Below are 27,795 nucleotides of genomic sequence, written 5' to 3'. Positions count from 1 at the left end.
ACATCTGTCACCACCTACTGCAGTTGCAGCTTAAGAGCCTTGCTGCGGATGTGCCATGATGTCAGCGCTGCATGAAATGCCAGGAATTTCCCCCCCATCCACTTTAGCAAATATCACAAAACACTATATGCAAAATATGCCAAGTTCCTGTCTGCCACATGAAACGCCCATAAAACTGTTCTATGTAGGGGATGTCACCATATAAATGGAAACAGAATCCGTAAAATATTCATTTAAGTGGTCTGAAAATGAGCCGTTGTCAACTGTCAGTGACAGAAAAGAAGCACACCCACATTTGTCACGGAGAGTTGGCAAAGGTTTGTTCTGAAGTGTTATCAAAGAGCTGCAGTATGTGCTTCCTCTTCCATGCAGCACGCATCAAGAGTGCCTGATGGCACTGGAAATAAGAGCAGCAAGTTTATTTGTTTGTTTGTGTGACACAACTTTGCATCAGATGGAGGACCTATTTGTTTTCATCACATCTGTGCGCATGTAGAAAAGTAGCCTGTAACTCATGTAGGAATTACATACTAATTTTCTGTATGGTCTCATATTTTCATGTGCTCTGCATAGTTGTAGAGAGTATCATGTGCAATGTTTCAACCTCCGATCTTAATTTTTAATGAAAATGCTTTATCCTTTTATTACTATATTTCACTGTATTTTAAGAGGTAGTACGCTAAGAGGTTACGTTTTTATCACTTCCACTTGCCTATAAAAAAAAATTGTGTCATTCTGTGAATTAGGCTATAAATCCACTCAAATCTACTTGCATGTGTCATTGTCCCCTGCTTTGAGAAAAGTACCCCCCATTATCAGCAGGGACTCCAACCCTTATCTCTGGGCAGCCCATAACAGCTGATCAGTGGATGGGGGAATTGAGGCAAAGCTGAAGGCCCCATAGCATCAGCCAAAGTGTTTTCAAGGTGTGTGCCAACCACCTCAGGGAGGCCTTCCAGCACATCTTCAACCTGCCAGTGAGACTGCAGCGGGTGCTGATGAAAATGTGAAAAAACATCTTGCCTGGCCCCAGTGGCGAAGGATTGGGTTCTAAATGACAGCAAGACAGATCCCTTGTGAGAGTCCATTTGGAACCCCTCCAGTTCATATATCAGGTTCGCAATGGGAACAGTGACGTAGTCGTCCACCTGCTACTTTGCATTACTCCACTTGGAGAGGCGCTGTGAGAATCATGTTCACTGGCTTCTCAAGTGGTTTTAAGACCATCCAGACCCCTCTACTGGGAGAATAAGCTGTACACGTGGAAGCCGCAGTGGTCGCTTCGATCACAGATTACCGCGCAGACGTTACAGTTTTTTTTTTCACACAACCCGACTCTGTGTCAGATTACCAAGTGGAAACAACAAGCTTTGGTCCCTCATGTTAGGTTTTACTATTCAGAAGTGAAAGGAAGGTACAGGAGTGTGACAGCGGAGTTAATCCTATCAAATTATCTGTGGCTCAAAGTAACCAAGATAAGAAAGATGATGGAGTACTGCTGAACAGTGAACTCACCCCCGAGATTTATTAACATTAACAAGAAAACTGTAATATTGGTATATAGTCTGCAAATGCCAATATGTAATACAAAAGGGATATTAGAACTTGCTGCCCTCTAAGAAGGCTGTGGCTCGAGGTGTCTTTTGTAATATCCTGCACAGAGACACAAAATGGATAAAACGAAAAGTAAAAGCTTATGTGATGCTTTGCTGCCTAGGCAATGCACTTAAAGCTGGTTCAGTCATTGAGCTGTACCCGGACTCAAGAGTAACTCTTATTTCTTGTATAATTTATTTCACTTAAGTGACCCACTAGCTGCTTAATAAACCATGCTCACCATGCACATGTTGTTAGTACAGGCATAATTGTGAATGTGAGCAAATGTGCAGCATTCCCCTTGCTAAGTTAAAAAACGGGGGTACTGTAATATGCAGATGGTGATAATGCATTCTCACAGAAACAAGTTCTGTTTGAATTCATAGTTGAATTTCATTTTTGATGCAACATTGAGCAAGGGGAAGTTGTGTTTCATTATTTAAGTGCGATTATTACAGTGCAAACATGCTAAATTTAGCCCAAAAAATATTTTCCATTTTATATTGCATTGCCTCTTCACCACTGCATATTAAATAGGGTAAGCCGAGATCTGGCACCAAATGCATTGTTGGCAGGCGACAATAACAATTGCATATTGCCACCTTATCATTGTTCCAGGTTTACCTCACTACAAGGCATCCATTCATTTACAAGCATCGTAAATTTCTGTTGTGGGCACTCATTGCGGGAACTTAAATGGATTTGCATTTGCATTTCCTGTAATGAGTATAGCAGCTTGCTTCAAGTAAAATGAACATAGCAGTTTGTCTTTGGTATAAATGATTAATAGTGACAGATATGAAGTCCAACCATCCCCAGCCAAATTATTTGCATCCCTGTCTATGCACTGGCTTTAATTATTTATGTTCAATGTCACACATACTTACAAATATAGATGTAGCCTCATTATGGTAAAATATCCAGAAATTGACACATATTCTCTTCATTTTTTCTTGAATGTATTCTTGTCAAATTGCTGTATTTAAATTTATACTTCAGACATCACATGTAATTATAAGCGCTGACACCATTGTTAATAGAATTTTTTAAATTGAAATGCAGTATTTGTAGGTCTTTTTTTTTGTTTTCTGTGATCAGAACAGATTCACTTCTCCAGCTACAATGTGCTCTTCCTGTCTCTTCTTCTGCGTGTACTAACATAGGCAGAAGCTATGATGTATGAGCTGTCTACCAGAGCTGGTTGATACCTTTCTTTGCACCTTGAGGAGAGGAGACACATGCAAGTAAAAAAAAGAGAGAGCGAGAGAGGAAAAAAAACTCAAACAAATATAGACAACATCTTAAGCATTATATGACAGGCCCAAGGTTCAAAATACTGAAAAGGGGCAAATACAAAGAGCACATAGAGAAAAAAATAACCAATTACAGAAACAAGCCACAAATACCAAAAACACTACTCACAGATCACTTGTTAATTAATCAAACACATTGAAAAAATATTAAAATTTGATCATCATTATTGAGTGTCTCTTTCAATATTTTAATACAAAGAGAATAATCTTCCAGACTGAATGCAAACTACTTCACTTTGCACAGAGACAGCAACCCTTCTAAACCATGAAAAACATACATTTTGCCTTTAAGAGAGATTTTTAAAAATTACATAAATAACACATTTAAATATTAAGTTTTTTAAAAAATAACCTACCGATTACTAATACTTGTCACTTTTTCTGGGTCTGTTTTGTCTTTTTTGTGGGAGACTTAGATGGTACAAAGCAGAATGATTTCCTGGAAAAGCCATTATCTATACAACAAATTAATCAGGCTGTTACAGAGATTTGCAAGACTCCAGCAAGTAATTAAATCTCTCATACTCCCTTTGATGTATTGTATGTAAATGTGCCATTTGATATTCTGGTGATGCACGAACTATTAATCATCTGAGCGTTTCTCTGATATGAAAAAATAGACCCAGAATTGTATAATTCTTATAACAACTTAGTGGCTTACCCGCCCATATGGTTCTTCTTTGGGTTAGTTCCCTAAATCAGACAAGTTCTATTGAAAATGCTGTATTTTTTAATGTCTCCCAAAAAAATAAGAAAATAAAAAACATATTCTCATTATATACACATGATGCACTTTGTTTTTGTCATGCCCCCAAATCTATTAATTTCTAACTGAGCTACTACATTCCTGTTAGCATTGTTTAATATAGTACAATGGGATCAATTCTAATCTCATTTCTATGCATTTTTACCAGATATGATTATTCTTTCCTCCTCTCAAATCAATCTTTGTCACTGAGCAACTTGTGATCTTTGTATTTGTCCTTTGTCCCTTCAGAAGTAAATGCAAAGTCTCACTGCATGCTGTTGAGTTATTGTTCTATATTCCAAACCCTTTACATGTTTTTTTGAGTGATATCTGTATTTATATATTTAGTTTAAGAGAGCACAAGTTAACTTAGTCATTTATTTATTTCAAATAATTATGTGTTGCTAATATTAAGACTGCCTCTGATGAGCAGTGAGATAAGAAACATAATAGTGAACCGACAGCGATTATCGCTTGCCAAACAAGAGAGACAAGTTAGTCTTGACGAACCGTTTTGCACAAAACATGTAAAACAACAGTTGTTTTTTTGTGTGTTTCTACAACTACAATAAAATCACACTTTGAGATGACTTAAAGCATATAATAACAGAAGATATTACTGACATTATTTCCATTGGTGTGGTGTAGATATGCTGTGTGTGTGTCTGTATGTGTGAGACCGAGAGGTAAAACACAACTGCATTTCAACCCACAAACCAAAGGTTTAAGAGCAGCAATGTTTTTCTGTACAAATAATGTATTTTGCAGTCTAAAATATACGCCTTCACTTTGTCCTGTTCTCAGTTTGAAGCCTGAGACAGTAGAATAAAGTGTGTGCTTGCATTGTCCTCTTAAGGTGATCTCTTTCCAAACTCACTTTGATATAGCTCGGGGGCTTTCTGGCCTGCTCAGAATGCAATGCCATCCATTATAGTTAATGTTTAAGTTCATCAACATGTCAAACTAACCTTGACCAGACTTCCCCTCATGAAAAATCTGAATTCAGAATTCACCTCCTATAGTCAGAAAAAGAAGTTCCGCTACTGTCAAGATGACAAGGAAAGATGCCTAAGGGGAAAAGAAGAGACAAGATTAGAATAGCAAGTAATGCCTCCCACCTGAGGGAAATAATGGAACGCCTCCCCTTTGAAGGGAATAAATTATTCTATAGCCTAAGTAAATGTTTTCTATGTATACATTTAACAAGGCAGTCTTTTGTTCTTTTACTTTCCAGCCAGCTATTGATGTTGGTTCATATCATTATGTCAAAGTCAGATGGTAAGCCAAGTTTTAAATATTCTGATCACTGTTAATGGCACTATCCCATTTTCCCATCTTTTGTCTTTCTAGATCTGTGATGCAGTGGCTCAACAGGGTTCAGTCCTTCCTGTACTGCAATGAGAATGGGTTCTGGGGGACCTTCCTGGAGAGCCAAAGGACATGTGTGTGCCATACAGGTGTCACACTGTGCCAACGTCCCATCCCATGTGTCATAGGGGGCAACAACAGCTGTGCCATGTGCAGTCTGGCCAACATCTCACAATGTGGCTCCTGTAACAAGGGCTACAAGTTGTACCGTGGTCGCTGTGAGCCCCAGAATGTGGACTCAGAACGTAGTGAGCAGTTCATCAGCTTTGAAACTGATCTAGACTTTCAGGACCTGGAATTGAAATATCTGTTACAGAAAATGGATTCACGATTGTACATTCACACCACTTTCATCAGTAACGAAATCCGACTAGAGACATTCTTTGACCCACGATGGCGCAAACGCATGTCCCTGACTCTCAAAAGTAACAAAAACCGGATGGACTACCTCCACATGATAATCGGTTTGTCAATGAAGATCTGCCAGATGCGAAACAGCAGCATTGACCCCATGTTTTTTGTCTATGTCAACCCATTCAGTGGTAGCCACTCTGAAGGCTGGAGCATGCCCTTCGGTGAACACGGTTACCCACGCTGGGAAAAAGTACGACTGCAGAACTCACAGTGCTTTAACTGGACTCTCCTGCTGGGCAACAGGTGGAAGACCTTCTTTGAGACGGTGCACATTTACCTGCGCAGCCGTGCAAAGATCCCAACTGGCCTCCGCAATGATACAGGACAGGGCCCGGTAGATCTTGCAGACCCTAACAAGCGTCAGATCTACATAAAAATCTCTGACATCCAAGTGTTCGGTTACAGCCTGCGCTTTAACGCCGACCTGCTTCGTAGTGCTGTGCAGCAGGTTAACCAGTCATACACACAAGGGACTCAGTTCTACTCGTCCTCATCTGTTATGCTTCTGTTACTGGATATTAGGGATCGGATTAACCGCCTAGCGCCTCCATCTGCACCCGGTAAACCCCAGCTGGACCTGTTCTCCTGTATGCTAAAGCATAGGCTCAAGCTCAACAACAGCGAGATGATTCGAGTGAACCATGCCTTGGACATGTACAGCACAGAGATACTAAAACAATCAGATCACCTGACTGCTAAACTCTGTTGAACGTAACATTAACATAAGGACAGCAAACTAAACCGGAACACCCAACAAATGAACTAAGAGGGGATATTAATCAAATTTTTTTTTCTCTTTTTCATTTTTTGACCTTTTCTGCCTTTTGATGTAATATTAACTTTGTAAGCATAATTCTTAAAGAGAAAAAAAAAGGAAAAGGCAGTGATGAAAGGCTTTTCTGGCAGATAAAGAAGATGAATGGAACCACTATAAGGACTGTATCATATTTGTCCCAGCATGTCTGTAATTCCCTAAAATAATTTAAAAGAGAGAGAGGAAAAAAAATAATTAAATCTATGTACTGGTGAAAAAGAGGCCTTGATTTTACTCTGAGGGATCAAAGGTTATATCTCAAACTGCCATTCTTTATTGAAAATAAAAAAAAAACATTTTTAAAGGAATAATGACACAAGGGCAGACCAGATATCATTTTATTTCAGCTAAAATATTTCCGATGTAATGGACAGTTTAATATTAAAAAAATGTTTATACATTGTAAGGATTAAATAGCCCTAGTGAGTAAGTAGTCAACACATTACTTATAGACTCTTTATTACATTTCAGACCCACAGTGAATCTGCATCGCTCTTTGTGAGTTATGAGGCACTCTATCATTGTTCTGACACATAAGGCACACAGTGGGGCAGTAATGGATAGTCATGTCAAATAACAAAAGCCAGCTGTTTATATATACATATATATGTGGGTGAATGTGTCTGTGTGTGAGTGCGCGCGCGTGTGTGTGTATACCTTTTTTTGGCTTGATGCTTATTGCTGTTTGTTAATTGAATGTGTCATTTGAGATTGACTCCAGTCTTTGCTAAATCTTGCATTTGGAGCGCTTCTTCCCGTGTTTGAAATTCAAGCTGTGTTTTTCACAAGGCAGTACCTCCTGGTGCGTGAGTGCAATATTGTGGTCTGAAGATTTAACAATCAATGCTATTTTGTACAGCTTTGCAAAATGTACATGTTGTGACTGCTAATTTGTGGAGCTTTTCAGCACCAAGAGCAAAATGTAAACATTCATCATTCAGGCACATTTGCGAGACAACTTAAAGCCATACACTTCCCTGAGGTAGACACACAGTAAGGCATAAAGTCCATCCCCACCTCACTTTCTTCATAACACAGAAACAAACAAACAAAAAAAAAAATTGTTCCATTTGTATGTTTTTGTTTTATTCTCTCAGATGATTTCAGATAAGAGCACAGCTAAAAGGAAAGTGACAAGAAAAGGCATATTATGTTGAATAAGACCGTGTTGTAAAGCCATTGAATTTCTATGTTGTGCTACAGGAAAAAAAATAAATAAACAATAAAAAGAAGAAACGGTTATATTAAAGCTTAAAATACCTTTTTGGCAGTGTTTAACCTGTAAGCTTTTTATGACCACGTGTAAAAATGTCTGTTTTTTTCTTTTGAGATATGAAATTTAACATTTTTTTGCATGTTGCTGGAAGCATCGACAGAGCTGCAACTTTGTTTAACACTTTCAATCATCAAACTGAAATATGAAACACTACCTATGTATTGATGGTCACACTTTATTTGGTTAATCCAATGCTGAAACATTTCTATAACTGATGACTTTTTGTACTGTAGGTCCAGTCATTTATGTGGATGTTTGTTAACAACAACGAAGACAAGGTCACTCATGTTGTACAACCTAGTTGTTCTGGCCATTTTTGGGGGTTCAAAATTAACAAAAAAATATTTGCTGCTTCATTGCCCAAATTGGAATAATCTTCCTTGAAGTATAAAAGCTATCGACCCAATTGCAGGCTTTTCTAATAACATCTAAAAATATACACTTTCCTGGTTGTTCTAAATGTTGTTGGTTTTTTGTTTTTTTTTGCTTTATGTCTGTTATAGTCTTTATGTAGATAGGTTGGTTTGTTGCTGTTTTTTTTTTAAAATTATGTGTTCTTTAAAATAATTGTTGTTCTTTTGCATTGTGATGAGACCTGTCTTGTGGGGTCCGCTAGAAACAGAGGTATATAATTTATGTTGGGACAATGATGATGGGTTGCAAGTTAAGAGTTGGTGGGAACAACAATCAACCTGGAACTAAACTGAATGAAACTGGCACAGAAACTTTATGAAAAGTATTTTTTGTTGCTTCTGATTTCAGTATATCCAGAATTATAATGTTGATCATTGTCTCTAGATGTTCATCGTTGTCAAGACTGGGGCTAACAGAACCATGTCATGACTTGGTGTTACTAAGGTTATCCTAATAATTTATTTGCTTGTTGTCTGTTTGTGAAGCACTTTTACTGCTTGAGAGGTGCTTTATAAATAGCAACTTATCCACTAATAGGAATAATTGATTTCCTATGCATGGATTAAGAACAATAAGGCTCAGCTTGTCAGGCTCAACTCAGTGTTGGAATTAATCTCACATTCATCAGGGCTGAATCATCTAAAAGTGATTAGCTCTAGTTAAAAATGCCAAGTTGTGAATTTCTGGCTTTTTAGTATGCTAGTGTCCGCATGGTAACACTTTCACTTTCACAAATCTGTTAATATTACCATTGCAACATTTGCATGCTAATGGAAAAACCTAGATTAACTTCAGTTAATTTAAACAGAGGTGAGTCTGACAAACTGAAGGCAAGCTATATTAGGCTGAGAAGTCCTAAAATGTCCAGAATCCTACTGAGATGCAGTAAAAAAGGAACTGATACTTGTATATTGCCTTGATTGTTCAGCATCAATATTGGACTACCCAAATGAATTGTTACCAAATTATTATTATGATTATTTTTCAGATTATTATTATGATTATTATTATTAAGTGCCTGTTATCTAACCCTTTAACATGTTTAGAGCTGGAGAAAACTTTTAGATGTTACAAAGAAGAGTGACACTGAATTAGCTTCAGAATTTAAGACCATAAATGTCAATCAAATATACTCTTTTCATCTCCTCCCGAGAACTACACCTCCAAGGAGGTTTGTGCATGTGGGGAAAATCGACCACCAGACAGAGACAACGGATGACTTACTTCAAGTAATGGTGGATATTTTCTGTCCCCTGTTGTACAATATAACTGTAAATATTAATTCTGTTACAGTAACAACGCTCTGCTACAGTAACGATATTATAAAATATAACAGTATTAAAAGGGAATACAAAGACTACTTCAAAAAAGCCCTCCATTTGAGTACATTAGCACAAAATACAGGGCACCCATGTCTTATGTATCTAATTAGATTCAAGACCATTTATGACTGTTTTTATATTGTCAAAACATACTGTATATTACAATTTAGTTTTGAGCCACTTGCAAGGTCCATAAAACAAGCACATTTACTCGTATGGCATTATGCTACCACAGTGTTGCTTACTGTACATGTATCCATGGAAATGTCTGAAGATTTTTACACCTAATACCTTGCCTATGTACTTTTTTTGCTATTCTGTTGGGATCATTATATCAGCTTATTTTAAATGAATGTTTCATATAATAATCTATTTCTCATTAAAATGCTATATTTAATAAGAAGACCAAGACTTGTTTGTACAATTTCCCTCAATAGAAACTACTCAAGTATGAAGTCCATCTAGTTTTACCATCCTGGCATAGTCGGTGTATAACGGTTCTTAAAAAAAAACTAAACAAAATAAACTCTCATTGTGAGCATTTTCCTGTCAGATTTGCTGATAACAAAGATGTCCTCCATGGCCAAACAGTTCTTTCTCTGACTTTGCAATTAATTGTTTCCTGAATATAGTACATGGGATAATGTAGTTCAAGGATTCGAACCCAGAAAGTGGTATTCATCATCACAGTCAACTTTTATTTCCATATCATACAGACTGAACTAGTCTATCCATCTTTCTATCCACTTATTCAGTCCCCGCTTTTGTCATTGCAGCACTCCTATGGCTAAAAGAGGTCATGGCACAAGCAACAGAGAAAAACTGTTAATCTTTGGTGTATCACTTTAAAAATATATCAGTTTGATATATATTGTGAAGTAAAACCCAATGGACATTGATTAAAGAACCGTTGTGGTAGAGTGTACAACACTGAAGTTTTAATATGACAAATGACGTGACTTTTACTAGTTCAAACTAAAGGTCCCAGTCCAGTTCATGTCTTGAATTCAAAATGTTTCGAAAAAGTTCGAGATGCCTGCTATCTGCTCAAAATAGGCAGCTTTTCCATTCTCACTGGCTGTGTCACTGCACATTCTAGTCTGGCTGTATCCAAACTTTTTATTAAAAAAAGCTTGACCTTGACACTTCTCTCTACCCCACTTTTCAAACAAGTCCTGGTAAATATATTTTAGATTAATTCCAATCAGGTTTTTGAAATAATCATAGCACATAAATGGTTGTTCTCAGATGCACAGATAAGCTCTAAATGAATGTAGATGCTGGTGACTTCCCAATAACCACATGAATTCCTCAAGAGTTAGTTTTTGTCCTAATCTTGTTTCTTTATACATGCTTCTTCTTCGTCACGTTTTACTAGACATTGTGTAAGTCCCTATTACTTCACAGATCGTTCCCAGTAAAATCTTCCCATACAGCTAAATAACACCTCCCATTTCTCCTATCTAGTAAAATGTTTAGAAAACATGAAGGACTGGATGTCTGAAAATGTTCTGACACTTGTTGTTGGACCAGAAAGCTTGTACTTGCAGATCAAGTCATGCCGTGGGGCCATTACCACAGACATCAAACAAAAAACTTGGATGTAGTTTTATTTATTAATTTCTGTTTAGGCCTCAGCATTAAGCTTGTCTCATCCTGTTTTTATCATCTAAAACTACATTTCTAGGATTTAACCAGTTTTAGAGTGTGCTACAAAAATGCAAGAGTTGTTCTATGTGTCTTTGTCTCATTACCAGACTGCAGAATACTGCAATGGTCTTTAAACAGGTGTAAATCAGAACTCCACAACATTCTGATGGTAGAGAATGCCGGTGCTAGACTTGATCACATCATATAACATTGGAGCATCTCTTGGACTGATGTTAAGAATGCATTCATTATTTTTTAAGGCTTCCAATCTACCCGGCACCCACACACACAAGCACACACACACATACATGCATTCATTCATACTTGCATTACCAAGAGTGGACTGTCGATGTATACCAACCAACAGTCGACTAATGTTTCTAGTCATTTCAAAAATAAAGCAAAACATTTTCTTTAATTATATTTTTTGATAAAATGACTGCACATATGCATTTTTATTATTTTATCGCTCACATACACATCCATCAGCCTGTGTGCAGCCTCAGACAGAAACCTGCAAGCTGTTGCTGGGATTAAAGACTATAGAGGGCTGTGCTGTTGCTGTCAGGGCACCTAAACTCTGGGAGGATTTGCCTGAGGAGCTCAGACCTAACAATCACTATCTTTTTTTTTTTTTTAAGATCACTTCTGAAAACTAAATTCTATTGCTTATCATCCAAGCAAGTGTATTGGTTTTGCTTACGTGTGACAACTTTCTTTTTTCACTTATATATTTATTCTTATTACTTTTACAACTTGTTTTTATTCATGTTTTCTATATCTCTGTGTTGTTTGCCATGATTTTTTGTTCCTGGTTTTGAAACAAAAACATACAAGCAGACAAAACATTATTATGATGATGAAACTGGCTTCTCATAAACTCAAGAAAATAGGCAGGCTTTAAGTTTTCTTTCAACTATAGAAACAGCAATGACTGATCTCAGGGAATGTAACAGTTTGTTCCACAGAACAGGGCAAATATTGCTGAACCCTTTCTTTAAAGATCATCAAGTCCTGTAGACTATTTGATAAAATCTGAAATTAGTTTTCTGTTGTAATCTGAGTTGTAATTTCTGAGGAAATGTAGGAACTGTTTCATTATGCATCCTCAATTATGTCCAAGAGATTTTGGTTGCTGCATTACAAATGAGCTGCCACCTTGCAATTATCTGTTGGTGAAATCCAGCAACAAGAACATTACAATAGCCTACTATGCCAGATGATTTGTCTTTTCTTTTTGTTTTCCAAAATTTATTTAGGATAGGAATCCTTTAGCTGTTGATATATTTTTGATGTTTGGTCAGGATGATAAAAAAAACCATCCTGGTTATTTTACTGGCATATGACTCCAAGGTCAGTGACCTATTTTACAAATGGTGACTCTAAATGCAAATATGTTCCTGTCTCTGTTTTTGAGTATGTACTAACAGTATATTATTATGCAGCTGCATTTTTAGACATCCAACCTTCGATATTGTCCATACTTCCTACAAGATTAGTTATGACATTTGGACTGTCAGAGGGCAGAAAAATATATCGCATTGTGTCATCAGCATATGAAATATACTAGTGCAACATTACATTTCTTTACATATCCACCCACTCAGCAGCATTATAAATTAAAGAGTAACAGTCAACCAAACCGAAGTAGATACGCTTTTTAAAAGACAATCCAACTAAAGGTCATTGATTATTTTGATAGGGGCTATGACATAACTAATATAACTTAGTAACACTATGCTTGATGGAGGTAGAGAAATCCTAGATGGGTTGAAAATTTGAGTGCTGTGCAGAAGAAAGACTGAGAATGGCACAGGAAAGCACCATGGCACTGTGCAACACTAAGTCTTTTACTCTTAGTTCATCAGACAATCTAGTGCTGTCTGCTTTAAGACTGGTGATATTGTGCATCTCAGCTTTTCTTCAAACCACAGTTATCCAGAATAATTTCCTTTGCCTACCTTGCATTGTAACAGAAAAAAATAAATAAATTTCAATCCTTTACCAGTAGCTCCTAATGCAAAATACTGGATATCATCCATCACTGGCTTCCCAACAGTCAACATTGGCAGCTGTGTTCATTGGAGTGCCTGGTTAAGCCAGGGGAACCTCTGCCAGGAACTGAACCCAGGCGTCTGTAGTGATGTACCACCTGGACATTCCTCTGTCATGTATTCATCACTGTATGCATTACACACAGTTGTAAACAAGTGCACACAAAACGCCATAATTTTTAAAAATAATAAGATAGTTTTATCTAAAACATTGACAGCATAAAAGATCGACAACAGTGTAATTAATTTAAAAAAGTGATATGTACAGAGAAAGGTATTATAATTCGATCGTTTTTGGAATTATTACGTTATACACTGTCATTAGATTGTGTTTTCTACACAACCACTAGAAACAGGTATTTAAATGCAACTTTAAATTTGCTTTCTTGTTTGTACATCTGCACTGCAACAGCTTTGCAAGGTCAGAATTTAAAAACATGTAGTCCAAAAGGAGAATGAAGAACATATTTGTACAGCGAAAAACATTTAATTCGAGGGCATAAATGGTTGTTTGGTTCCCCTGGGCTCATTCCTTTTGTTGTCATCCAGTCTGTGATTTGAACTAAAAGGATAGGTCTTACACAAAGAAACTGAGGGAAAGCTTTTAAGACAATTTGATTTAAATGCACTATAAGTGAAGCAGCTGGTGTAATAGGTACTTCACATACTGATATTTCCTTGGGTGGCATACACTGTATATTTACCATACTCTGCTAAGCTTTTCACTTGAGAAACTCTGCAAGACTACAGACTACTAAATAAAAATAAACCTAAAGAAAATTCAACATCCAGAAACAATGTATAGGTCAGTTTAGGGACACGCTGCATGGCAACTGTTTTGCTCTCGGCTGTGAATCAACAAATCCAAACAGTACAACTAAATAACAAAGTCTTCAGGAGATCTATCGCTCATGGAACACCGTGGCACTGTACATACTGTACTTACTCAGTTACTAATGAGAAGGTAGTTTGTTTGCCCAGTTTTCCCCACCCGGTATGTAACTGATGATAATCTGTGTTGGATGTGTTTGTATATCTAAATGGCAGCAAGAAACCGTTCCTGATGTCTTCCCTACACTGAGCTGTTGTTGTAGCTCAGCTCAGTTCATGACCTTTTTCTCGTCATTGCTGATGAGATCCCAACCTGAGTGTCGCTGTGCTGGCATCCTGGCATTACTGAGGAATCGGGTCACTTCAGAGTGCTGCCCTTGTTGGTGGTAGGGTGGCAGGAGGTGTTCAAGCCACAAGGGGCAGTTGATGCTTTCTGTCAAAGGTATTGATGAAATGGCCACGCACTGCTTAAATGCTGTATCACTGCCCCGTCTGCAGATAAGCCACTCAGTCCCTTATTTACCCACATCCAGGAATGTGTCAGGTTCACGGGGTGGTGTCCTGACTAATCCAGAGGAAAGAATATATTCCGAGGACTCTAGCTTCTGCTGTCATTATGAGAAAGATTCAAAAAGAGTATACTGCTCTATCTGTCCAACCCACACAATCACCACCTCCAGTACCTGATGGTTGTGTGTGTGCATTTCTCTTCTGCCTGGACCTTCAATAACTGTATTGGCCCTATTTTCCTGAAATAGGGTGAAGGAGCAGCCGCAAGTGTAAACTCCCGGTGCATAAGGGTGTGACCAATAAACTTTTGCAATTTTCCTGACCATCAGTGTCTGCGTAAACCTAGCATTGCACTGTGCAAATTGGGGACAAGCCTGGAGCTGACTACATATTAGTGGGAGGAATGCATTATGTGCAGGTGGAGTTGGGGCAGGCTTCAGTAACAGCCAATCAAATAAACACTTTTAAAAGCGCAGCAGAAATGCCGGCTGTGGTACCGTGTCTGACGCACAGAGGCTTCAGCAGCGAAAATTTACCTCAAGAGGAAACTACCTTTCAGTGCTGTTCAGAGTCACCATGACCACATCTACAGTAAAGCAAGTAGGCTCCCAAGGGCCTATGATATGAAAGAAGATTTAGAGGAGGTTACCCATGTACTAAATACAACTCTTTCCTGTTTGCCTGGATCCTGGAGAACTGCAGTAATGGAAGCGTGTCAATGATGTCAGAAGAAGGGCTAAGTAGAAGTTAGCCTTCAACAGGAGGTAATCCCTGACCGCTGGAGGTGGTCAGTAATGCACAGAGCCCCTCGCTTCCCCACAGGATCCCACCGGTCTCCACAGTCCCAACAGAAAGCTTTGAGGGATTTGGAGGTGCACAGGTTGGAGTATCAGGTAATAGATTGCTGTCTCATTGTGTGAACTTAGTGTAGTTTTGCCATTTAGCGTAAACTAAACAGCATTACTCACATAGCTGTCTCAAACAACCTTTCAATACTGACCTCCATTGCCACAAAAAGAATATTTTCCCTATGCATTTTCCTCCACCAGCCCTCAGTTTGGTTCATGTAGCTCCCCCTCTCAGTGCTTTATATTTTCTCCTCTGTGAAGTCAGTGTGATATCCATATTGTCTCGCAATGTTGTGTAAAACACAACATGTCATGAAAAATTCACAGATTCTCTGAGGGCTGTATTGTAATGTATCACCCAAATGGATGGAATGCCAAACAAACAATCTGAAACATGTTTAGCATACAATATTTTCAGGGATTTCTTAAAGCCCTATTTAAAAAATGGTTGCTTGACTCACAGGAAATACTGTATGTATGGTGTTAATATATAAAATTGTAACCACGCAGACACACTTCTGATGAGGCATCTCCACCAAGAACCAGTCCTCCTACCTTTACAGGAAAGGATGGCCTGAGCAAATTTTTAGGCAAAGCATTTCCATGCCAAAATACACAGCGAAATTCCACAGCAATGCCTGATCTGCATAAACACCGTCTCAAACGCACCTCTCCTCCCACGTCAGCACAGACACAGCGACTGATGCCAGCAAATTACTGAACTGCCATTGACACAAAAAACAGACTTTCTCCTTAGGAAAATTGTATTAAGAGTGCGTTCATAAAGTGCTGTCATCACACCAGCAGTATGTCTGAGTGAGTTGTTATTAAAATTTGCGAACAGTTTACATCATCCTAGGTTTCAGGCTTTGGCAAGAAGAGGGAACTCTATGAACTGTGTGACAGAGACAGGATAGATATGTCAAATGAAACATTTTTTTTTTTTGATATGCTCAAGGCAGCAAACTTCAGTAATGATGCAAAACTTGGTTTAGTTTTGTCTACATTGCAACAGCTTTTTAACAAGTGCACTTCACAATGCATTTTATTACAAAAAAATAAATAGAATGTGGCTTTACTCTCAGTGAGGGTTAGTAGAGGTAAATTTTGTAAACCACTGACTCTGTTGACATACCTTTCATGTAACTGAGATAAAGTCAGCATCTGTTCAGTGTGCATAAAATCAGATGGTTGTTTTCAAAACCCATTAATGTGGTGCATCCTCTAGACTGTTGAACATTTGGTACATAACTAAAAAAAAAGAAAACACCGAGATAAAAACCATGGTAACTGAAGTGAAAAATGCAGATGTTAACTTGATAAAGCAGTATTTGCAAAATCTTTGCTCCTAAATCTGACTGTAGTAGCAGAATAAGCCAGTCACGTTGTCAGCTGTGTTAAAGTCATGTCCCCTGAAGCCATAGTTGTTTACTTCACCTGACTGTGTGATGCATGTTACAGCATTCAGAGGTGCTTTCAAAGGGGGATGCTCTATCATACCTATAAGCTCAGGGATAAAGCAGTTCAGAAAAAAATATTCTCATAGCGAAGAGAAGAGAGAATAGAGAAGAACTTTGCAATTCCAGTCCAAAATGAAATCAAAGGCAAGACAGAGTGGTAAACATGAACCTTGACATGTTCCCTTTAAAAAGAGAGGAATCAAACACACAACAGATGGCATCCCAATTTAAAAACTCATTTTGGATGCTTACTGGAAACTAATATTGGTCTTGTGTGAGCACCTTTGATTTTTACTTCTTTTGTGAGTGTGTGTGTGTGTGTGTGTGTGTGTGTGTGTGTGTGTGTGTGTGTGTGTGAGAATTACATTGTTACTATTGTTTTTAGCTTTTTAAATCTTACAACCAAAGATGTTACAATAGAATATGTCCCTGTCGCTGATTTAGAAAAAAAAACATTGGATTTGTTGGACACAGCTAAGCATCAGTACATCTGGAAACAAGGAAGATAAAGGATTTCAGGAGGCTTTGTTAGAAGGCTTCCCCAGTTTCATCTCTGACCTGGTGATGCATACATTTTCCTATGGATGACTATAAGTGTTTCTGACATAACACTTTTGCCTCTGACAGGAATTCTAATTTAAACTGCTGTACCAGCACACTAACCAGCTTGATGCATCACTCATGTAGTTCTTGTACTTGTGCCTAAAGCCTTCTACTCAGCAGCGTTGCAGTCTTAACAAATTAACTTGTGATAATTGCCTCACTATCAACTGAGAGCTACAAATGATAGCTGCCCCTGCCAAACCTCAGGGCTCATGTGCTGTCCTAATAAAGATGATCATCACTTTCTTGTTGACGTGATAGCTTTAAAAAAAAAAACAACTCTGCAGTATGTGCCTGCTTGTTGAGAGTTATTTCTTAACATGATTTAATGCCACATCCGATTTTAGAATGTTGTTCAATCACAAATAATAGACCTAATCAGACATAGCTTTAAAAGGCACCTAATGAGACCTCCTGTCTGGGTAGGTGCAGTCGTACTGATTTTATAGCTCCCCAGCGTATTATCTCAGTAACAGACAGGTTCACTGAACACGTATGCAATTAGTACATGGTGCTGAACCAACATCCTACCTGTTAAACCAGTGGTAACTGAACCGTTGCAGTGATTTGATGTTACATTACAAAGTCATTTGAGCATATTTTAAACCTCTGAACAGTAATTCTTGCGAACCTGAGGGAATGTGAACATTGAACTGAACTGTATTATTAAAGCTGTAGACATAACACTACTAATGAGAAATGGTCTATTTATCCATTTACTTATTTTTCAACCTTCCTGTTATTTAAGCTGTTTTTTTATCAAATTTTATTTTAGGATTAAGTAAATACTATTCTAGCGTCTCATCATTATAGATCAGGATCAGTTATTCATTCAAAAGTTGTTTAAACATGAAGTACATTGACGTATGATGGCCTCATTTATAATGTAGCCGAGTAAGAAATTAAAGATTTAGGCACACAAATAAGAAACTCAGACAGCAATAAAATATTAAGTTAGCCAAATATTTTAAAAATACATTAATTTAAACATGGTTTTAAAAAGCAATGCAAGTAAAACAAGATCAGCTGGAAGTAAAATGAGATTAAATTAATGACTTGAAAAATAAGTCAAGCTTTAGATTGTTCTGCAGCTTATTGCAGGAGCACAGTGAGTAAAACTGGATTTCCGAGCTCAGTGAAAACAGCACCTGCAGCATAATTTAATCAATTAACGGTAATGAGGTAATGTAATTAACTATTACATCAAAAGTCTTTGTTGTAATTCCTGAATTAGGAAAAAAAAGAATTAAGAACACGGTTTGTCACTTCTGCCATGGCTTATTGCTGTAAATTAAAAATTCTTCTTTAACCACTGTGTGAAACATTGTGCATCTATTTATTCAAATGAATAGCGATTATACCTGCAATTTAATTAAATGATGTGTATATGATGTTCTTTAACAAATACAACCACTTTCCAAAAAAACAAACAACTGCACACTTATAATGGAAACAATTGCAGCAATCTCCTTTTTACACAGTGAATTTTTTTTTTTTTAGCAAAGGCGAAAAAGCTGTTTGTTTCTTTTTCAATTACTGCACATTATCTTGCTTAAATTGGTGTCCTGTATGCACGTTTTTGTACTGCAGAGTCTGAGGCTTCGTACTTAACACCTGGCAGAGTACAGCACAGGAGCAAAATTGCAAAAGGGGACAGATGCCTTCCATCAAATACATTGCATCCAATAGGAATCTGGCTGAGGACCAATGCTCTGTGACTCATTTAATCAGAACAAGGTGGCAACAATGTAAGTCACAAAGGTTTAAAACAAACCTAAATTGTAATACAAAATGAAATTTACATGGGAAGTGCAAAATCAGGTTTTAATTCCCGTTTTGCACGCAGGAGCTGATCATGTTTTGAAGCACAGAAAGAGAAAAGAAAACACATTTCTTAAAGTTCACAAACCCAGAGCCTCCAGTCAATTAGAAATCAGTGTACAATGAAGGGGAAAAAAAACTGGGACTAAGAAAACACATATCTTATATAATGGATAAATTGGGAAAACAATCCAGCCTCAGTTAAACGAATGTCAAATAAATAAAAGCTATTAACAAGGAACAGGTGAACTTAAGTTTGTGCTTTCCTTTGGGCAGAAAAACAGCTGACAGGAATAAACACACTTGTTAGTGTACACTCTCGCCTTGCAAGGAATTAGACACAACCTGGCAGGTAGCTCTCCTGATAATTGAAGACACTACACCGTAAACACCTCAAGGCTGTTGTTATTCTAGAATCTTGTTAACAGCTGTGGATGACAGAAATGTGTGAGTGCTGATGTTAAGGGCATTCTACACAGTGAATTTTGTGACAAGCCACACGGAAAACAACAGCATAAAGTATTTTAGCTGCAAAATGTTGTCACATGGCTCACAGCGAGAAGAAAATGACTTGAAATACCTCAATGAAGCTTCGCGCACAGTGAAAAGCAGCCTGTCTTGATACTATGATGTTTTTGGTTCGGCTGATGTTATTTATGATGGCCCTCAGTTGCACAATGGGATCTTAAACTTGCAAAGAAAACGCGAAATAATGAATCAGAGCAAGCTTTCAGGACACAAAATAGCACAGCAACGACGATACAAAGATTCATGAACACAAAAATTCCGGTCTGAGTGCACAAAGTTGCTCACGAAAATCAAAAGAGTCAGAAAATTCTAGTTGTTTAATTTAAACCTTTCTAATGTAAATCTCATTTGTCAAGTATAAGATATAATCTGCCTCTCCTTGCAATCAGCTTGTTTTGATGCATCCATGTGCAAACCAAGAGTTTAGCACTGCATTTCAAAACGTTTGCTCACCATTTAGTGTTGATTATCACTTTTATGCTAAATTTGTGCTGCTCTTATTTATATTTGTGGAAGTAAGTCATAAGCGTGACAGAGTCTTGTGCCATAAAACTCAATTATCACCAGCCAGCTGCTAATGAGCGCTATATATAAAGTTTCACGTTCTGTGCATATGATAAGACTGACGCTGCCGATTGGGGGTGTTGATGTAACTGTAGGGATCATGGGATGGGGTGCTGATAACTGGATATTTTAATGCTGTAATGGATTTGTATGTACAAAGAACATATTGTAATATCATACTTTTATTTCTTATCTGTCTGCAGGTTTAAGCGGAGAGTTAAAGTTCTTTCCAGATTTTTGTTTTTGCCCCACATGATGGATTCACTTGTTCCGTCCATTATTTCTTTCATTTTCATTTGTTCCTGGTCACCTCAGTTGCCCTTTGAAACACATTTTTTTGTCGGTTTGTACAGAGTGCCTCTAACACATAGCTTGTGCATTAGGACTATGAAGGTTATTGGGTCTCAGTGTACAATTTTTTTTTTTTATATTTATTGAACACAACATAATTTCCAATACAACTCCAATAGTCATTGCCTCAGAAACAAACTGGCTCAATCAGGTTTGAAGCCTGGCAGGAGGAAGCTGACATAAGCAAGATGCTTGTGTTTCTTACGGGTAAACACAGAAGAAACATAAGCAGGAATGAAAACAATAGTATTTGAAACCTTATATTATGTTTTGAGAAAATGCTTTTTTCATATTATATATCACAGGGTGTTTCCAGTGTCACTTCCTTGCAGCCTGGTGTTACTAAAGAAACAGACGTCATCCATAGGAGTAGTAACATTTTCTCTCCCTCTTTGGACTTAAGCAGCCCTAGGTCTTGCAAGCTGAATGATAAATTGAAGAACACGTGGTTTCTGTTGCCTCATGAATCAGATTTTAAGTCATATAACAACCATTCTCATCTCATCCCATCTCTTTGCTCATGTGTGGAGGATAATATCATTTACATTCATCTATACAACAAACTCCTTCTATTTGGACTGTTATTTACATTTGGTTAGTTTTTTCTTCAAACTACTTCCAATGTATAAAAAGATCTTGAACTTACAGTAGCCAGTGACTGCATTTGTCAAATAAAAGTAGAATGCAGGCACAATATTCTGAAAATATTCACCTGAAATGTTGAAGAGCAGCAGCAGGAAGCTCACACTTTTACACAAGTAAAGCAGTACTTGAGTAAATACACTTAGCCAAGGCCTCCTTGTTCTTCAGTTAAAAAAAAGAAAAAGTGAAAGCTACATCTTCTATAAATTAAGTGCTGTAAAAGAAGGCGCTAAAATCAAAAACCATAAATACTGTACATTACTATAGACATTACGATTCAGCAACAATCATCTTAAGCAGAAACAGTGTGACCAAGGTGCATCTAACAACCCTAAAATGGTGCGATAATCTTTCTTAAATGTAAGACAAAAAGTTCAAGTAACCTCTCAGAAAAATAAGAACATAACTATCTGTTTTTTTTCAAAGCAAAGGAGTCAATAGTTTAAAAAGGGGTCAAAATATGGATTGTCGAATTTGTTTAACATTCTGCCACTCCCCTGTGTATATGCGCCTGCAAATAGTGGTAAAAGGCTGTTCATTACCACAGGACCACCAGCTTTACTGTCCTACTTTCACTATCTGATTGACAGAATGGGGCAATTTATTTACATACTAATGACCGACAGCTTCACCTTTACCACTCAGTTCTTTGCGTGAAGCTGCCGGCAATTGTTTTGTCTCTGAGGCCTCAGAGTGGTGTAGCATAACACACTCATCTTTGTGAACACTAACAAACCAGCTCTCCAGGCTGCTTGATCTAGACAGGCAATGGTGAGATTGATGGCTGTGACTTGAAAGCTGTATTTCAGAAACTGCCTACTCTCCCCTGACAATATTCTATAAACTGCTTCCTCTGGTAAATCTGGTGGCTCCCACTCCATCTGTCTCTGTCAGGAGGGGGGGGAGACACACACACACACGCAACCATGATCACAGTTTCTAAACACAAGCCAGGAACACCTTTCTAGCCTTCCTTTCCCCTCCTACTTTCAAGGGATTGTAGCAGGATGGAGCAGAGACTGTGAAGATAGATTCATAGAGATTTTTCAGTATCAGGAAGGGTGAGGCCAAAGACATGAAACCACATGTTGTCTGTTGGAAGGGTCACTGTGCTACTTTTATTAAGGACTTGCTTCTGTTTTAGGGACGAGCTCCTCCTGGGTGTTCAGGGGAGCTCTGAGAGCTAAATGCCCAATTAACCTTGCCTGGCCCAGGCACATTTTTACAAATTTAAAATGGCTCCCAAATGGCAAAAGGTAATTAATTAATTTAATGGGACGGCATGCTCACCTCATTGTAGAAAGGTGCTGAGTTCACGTGACACTAATCAATGGGATTACCTTTGGCCTTATTTTGCATGTGACGGAGAGGAATCTTAGGTAAAACAAATTATGATTTGTAGGACAAGTAATTAGTCTGTGCGAATACCACACCAGTAAGCCATCATTAGGCAGTTGAAAATGTGACAATTTGACACGACAATTTTTCTGCTAACTGATATATCTATATAATGCTATAATGCATGATTACTATTTTATGTTGATGCATTTGTTGTCGGTTCCTTAGTTCTTGTGGCAGTCAACTCTTAACAATCCCAAGTATAATTACCAAATGTTTAGTGCTTTATTGAAAGTGGGTTTTTTTTCCACTGAATTTGCGCTCAGTTCACATCAGTTAGAAATGGATTCATCTCATACACAACTTGGACATGAATGAAATTATGCAGTTGTTGCAACAGAATTTAGAGCAATTTAATGAACATAGTTCTATGGTCAACATGATAAATGATTCTACTAACTGCTCATGATTTAAAAGAAAAGCGTAAAAGAAGTATTTCCTGAGATGAAAGCAAAGCCGCTGCTTTTTAATGCGTTTGTTTCTTTATAAAAGTACCGAGCAACTTATTCTAACAGGACGATTTAAATGCAATATGCAGTTTAGCTACTTTTCCATTCAAACATGCAAACAAAAACATTTGATCACAGCAGTTCCTCTGTTGGACTAAACAACCAATTGCTCTACATACAACCAAAGGGTTTTTTTCAGTTGTGAATGCTAAATTGGCTGGAGACGTGTATGTGCTATTCTTTATTGCTTTGCCCGCATTTTACTGTTACAACTGCGGCTTTGGTTGGACGTCATGCATTTTTGCATGACAAACACATGCTAATGAAACACAACTGCAGCAATGCCATTCATGTTGACTTTGGTGCTCGTAACGGTCCCATTGTTAATATGCATTCGTATTCTGTCAGGGTCTACGCACATTTCAGTAAACAAACTTAGGCTGCTGTGCAACATTTTCATCAGCTCCTCCACCCTGCTGCAGTCTTTAAAACTCTCTGGATGAAATGTATAATAAATGGCTGTGGGACTATTCTGTTACCACCACATTTTACACCATAGTTAATGAGTCTATCACCCAGCAGCCTCCTCCATGTGCATTTGTTTTGGTGTTATGTCTTTAGGTGGTTTAAATTATTTATGAGATCTTGTTGGTTCAATTTGCATTATATTGAAACTGTCATAACCACATCACAACTAAGAGAGCAAAGGGTTGCTGGGCTGAAGTGCAAACTTCTTACAAATGAGTGAGCTGCTACTTCTAGGTTATTTAAATGAGTACAAACAATTATTTGTTTAAAATCTGCAACTTCTTTTTGTTGCTTTGTTAGTTTTCATGATTTTTTTTTTCATTTTTTTCCACCATCAGCCCACCAAGTCCCCCTTGAACCTTCATATTACTCAGCTGCTACACATTAAACAATAATAACACTCTATAAATAAACCACACTGAATCACTTCCCAGCTGGGGAAGTGAATTCATGTCATGTCTAAACATACAATACTTGCACAGTGGGAAGCGGCAAAAATGCGGCCTTTATTCATTTCAGTGTACATAAAGTGGCAACTTTACTGCTCACCCTAGTCACAGTGGCAAAGAGAGGCCAGCTGGCTGCCACCCCATGGGAGAGCACACAGTTTTGCCATCTGCCACCAAAATTTAGCAGGTCTAATATGTGCCTCTTGCCGCTGCACTAACAGCCAGGAACCAAAGCTGCTGCCAATCAATGATAGGATGAAATATTACACTGTCGTCTGACATAATGAAAGACAGACAGCGCCACATTTTCTGGTATCTCTGTAACAGCTATGTAAGTATGGCAAAGATTGCAGAGAGTTAACATCCAGCTCGGCAGCGTTTGAGAGCTTTTAAGCCTCTTCTATTTCATTGTTTTGGTCTTTTCCCTGCATGTTTACTGTACGGTCCAGTTGAAGCAGCTCTCATAAACCCCTGTAGGCAGCCATTACAAGCAAAATAGGATTTGCTAGCATGTTAGTCATAAAAATCTTTAAGCTGCTCATATGTGGCATGTATCTGTCAGCATATATTGATGATATTCTGCCCCCCGGTTATAAAATAAAAAATCAATAGATTCAGCTTTAAAATCCATACGGTGGTAGAACAGAAAATAGACTACAGAAGGTTGAAGCCAGAGCAACCTCTTGGTGATTCAAAACTTTTTATACTGAAAATACGCTTTGGAAGAAATGTCATGTTACTTTCATGAGTTCTTCTAAAGATCAGACAGCACTTCCATGTTCGGTTTATCATATTTTCAAAGGGTTTGCATCTGATCAGTTTTTTCAGTGTCCAAATTGATATGCTTCAGTCACGGTTTGGCAATTAACAGCAAGATAACAGCAAGGTTGTAGCTACGTTTTTTTTTTCTTTTTTGTTAGTGAAAAATAATAATAATGTTGGTTGTTTTGGCAAGTTTCAAGGAGCTTACGCTTGCACATTGAGTCAGAATGGTCCAAATTCTTTTCAGTTTATTACCACAGACATTCAGGGGACTATAAGACCTTGGTACTGTTTGGACCTCATCAGTAGGTTTTGAGGCTGAAAAAAATATGTAAAAGAGGCAGAGTCGAAAACTGTGAACCCAAAAGACAGAGTCACAAACAACCTTCATTTTAATTGCTAAGACAACAGATTCAATGCTACGTTGTATATCAAAGAGCAGGTAAGCTAAAACTTGCTCTTATCTAGTGGAGTTTCACAATTTGTGTTTATGACATGAATTGGTGGTGTCATTGATTGAAATCATTGCATTAATGTTTGGGGAAAAAAATATGTTTTGATTGTAAGCAGTAAATGCCAACTTGCTTCAAAGAACGATGAAGAAAATCAAGAAAGTCTCAGAAAGTGCACAAAATTACCTCAATGCTAAAACGCTCAGAAATGTAAACCCTGTCTACTTTGCTGTCTCATCTTCATGTGCATGGATCTCCCTTTAAAGTATATGACAGCAAACCTTTTGGATTCACCCCACTCACAATAATGGAGACTGGCGAAGTGCATTTGAAACTGTCAGGACTGATGAGTTAAGTAGGGCAGGGATTCATCTAAATTTACATCACACTTTTTAACCATGCAAAGAGGAGCGTGACTGACTCACTGTTGCAATTGATGAGCTGATGGCACAGCCCATGTTGCCCACCCCAGGACAGGAGGAACATTAAAAACAGAGACATTTTGTCTTTCACTGCCACAACAATAAACTGTTGAGTAGCACTGAATGCACCAACATTTTCATCCTTCCTTGGAAAGTCACCCTCTGTCTGGCCTGTGCTCCATCTCTTACTTTTTACAGCGTGTTTTGCTATCCTCCCCATCTATCTCCCATTTTTAATCCCTCGCTCTACTCTTCCTCTCTGTGCATTCAACCCCCTCTCAATCTGTTTTGATCCAATTCTTAACAGCCGTGTGCACTTCTGTAAGTAAGAGTGAATCACCCAGGGGGCTCTCATCAAAGGGCTGCCAGGAAGACAAAGAGGCTGGGCAGCCCTGTGCTAACTGCCAATGTCCTTAAAGGGGACTTGCTGGCAATGCCACCTTTGATCAGTCCACCATGACTGTATATCCCACAGCACTGGGACTCTTAGACAGCTTTCTGTGTATTACCACAGAATTCAAACTAAGACTGGAGGTTTTAAATAGCCTATTATCAAAACACCTTATGTCTGGTGCATTCTCTGCTCACAGTTGTTCTGTGTTTTTAAACGATCCCTGCTGAGGAAGGTTGAGTTTTAGTATTATTCATTGGAACCCACCATATAGGAAGTCTGCATTACTGCACACACACATAATATATATATATATATATATATATATATATATATATATATATATATATATATATATATATATATAATTTAAGAAGTTTTAGAATAGTCTGTTAAATATCATCATCACCACCCCACTGTGACATTAACAATTTGTGATGAAGCATACTGCTGTTGACGTCTCTGTGGGGGATGTTGGGAAATCATACAGGGGTTGGAGTGAGGGTCCTCCTATCTCTTGCAGAGTAGCAGGATAAGGGTTTTGATATGGCAAGGTCGGGCCAGAGTTTAGGCCACCTGCTGTCGATGCACAAGGACAAGGGCAGCCTTGCGGAGCTGAGCCAGTGCAGTGTCAGTCAAGCTGTGCACCAACGCAACCGCTATCCCTTCCTTTTCTTTTCCGACCACAGCTTCCTTCTAGATGCCAATCTAGAAAGGACGAGCAGAGGGTGGGAATGGTGCTGTGTCCCTCCCCTCCATCTGCTGCCGCATGCCTCTGTCAGGATGTCAGCCTGCACATAGTAATGAAGGGTGTCATCAAGGTTACTGCAGGCTGGAATGTTGCCTGCTCCTCCTCTCTCCCTCTGTATCCCTCATCCTTGTCTCTGGTAGCACACACTGCCTGCCTTTGTAAGAAGCCAACCATTGGTAATCACCATTCAATTTCTTTCATTGGATTAGTCTCAGTTAGTAGTCGAGACATCTTATCCATCCACTTGCTAACTACTGACCAGTTAACACCCCTTAAAATAATTTAAAAAGAAATAGAATGTTTTTATACAGAATTCAAAGCAAGAGCAAAGTAAATATCTGGCATTTAATTTTATTTAGTAGTGATAACTAATAGCTAAAAAACTGAAGTGTATGCCAAGCACTTTCACTATTTTAAATATGCTGCACAAGTTTGAAAGCCAATAACTTCCTGTAATAAAAGCCACAGCGTTACAAATAATCTAATTTCATCAGTCTGTGGCAATAAAACATAGTCTTGTCAATGTGCAAGAGTCAACACTATTTCATGTCCTAATGTGCAAACTATTAATCAGTGAAAGACCTTTATGCATTAACCATGATGAGGTGCTAAACGTTTCATATCTCGTCCATAATAGGCGGCCCAAATGGACAAGCCGGCTCATCATAGCAAGGAGCACTCGGATTCTGCTGAATTTTAGGATTGCACTGATCATTAACAAAACATTAGCTTTTAATCGCTTCATCATGTTTGCGACCCTTCAACTAACATGATGAATTATTTCCCTCTAAGACTAATCTATAATGTGTTATTAATGATACCATAATTAAAATAGAAGCCCTCTGACAATTGCTCATCTTATTGCTTCAGTTGCTATAACCTCATACAGAATGTTCCTCATATGCAAAATACCGAGTTCAATCTCAATACATCACCACCATTACTATTCATTTAACCTATTTGCAAAGTTATGTAAGATCTTTTGCTGTAACGGTGAAAATATATGTGATGCTGCAGGACACAGTGGGAAATATGTCTTATTCAGTGTTAAAGCAACTTAAGGAGA

The 27,795-nt window shown here is 38.0% G+C and overlaps 1 protein-coding gene and 1 long non-coding RNA gene across 2 annotated transcripts in view; one reads left to right on the top strand and one right to left on the bottom strand.

The window, feature by feature from the left end:
• brinp1 (bone morphogenetic protein/retinoic acid inducible neural-specific 1) overlaps positions 1-7,515 on the top strand; it is a 104,780-nt gene extending 97,265 nt beyond the window's left edge. Inside the window, exon 8 of the mRNA XM_023283775.3 lies at positions 5,008-7,515. Coding sequence (XP_023139543.1) covers positions 5,008-6,148 — 1,141 coding nt within the window. The 3' untranslated portion in view covers positions 6,149-7,515. The remainder of the gene's footprint in view (positions 1-5,007) is intronic.
• Positions 1-27,795, bottom strand: part of LOC129350962 (uncharacterized) — a 182,859-nt gene that overhangs the window by 127,742 nt on the left and 27,322 nt on the right. The window lies entirely within an intron of this gene.

The sequence above is a fragment of the Amphiprion ocellaris genome, chromosome 17 (genome assembly GCF_022539595.1).
Source record: "Amphiprion ocellaris isolate individual 3 ecotype Okinawa chromosome 17, ASM2253959v1, whole genome shotgun sequence".
NCBI classification, from domain to species: Eukaryota; Metazoa; Chordata; class Actinopteri; family Pomacentridae; genus Amphiprion; species Amphiprion ocellaris.
This window is presented reverse-complemented; position numbering and strand designations above follow the sequence as displayed.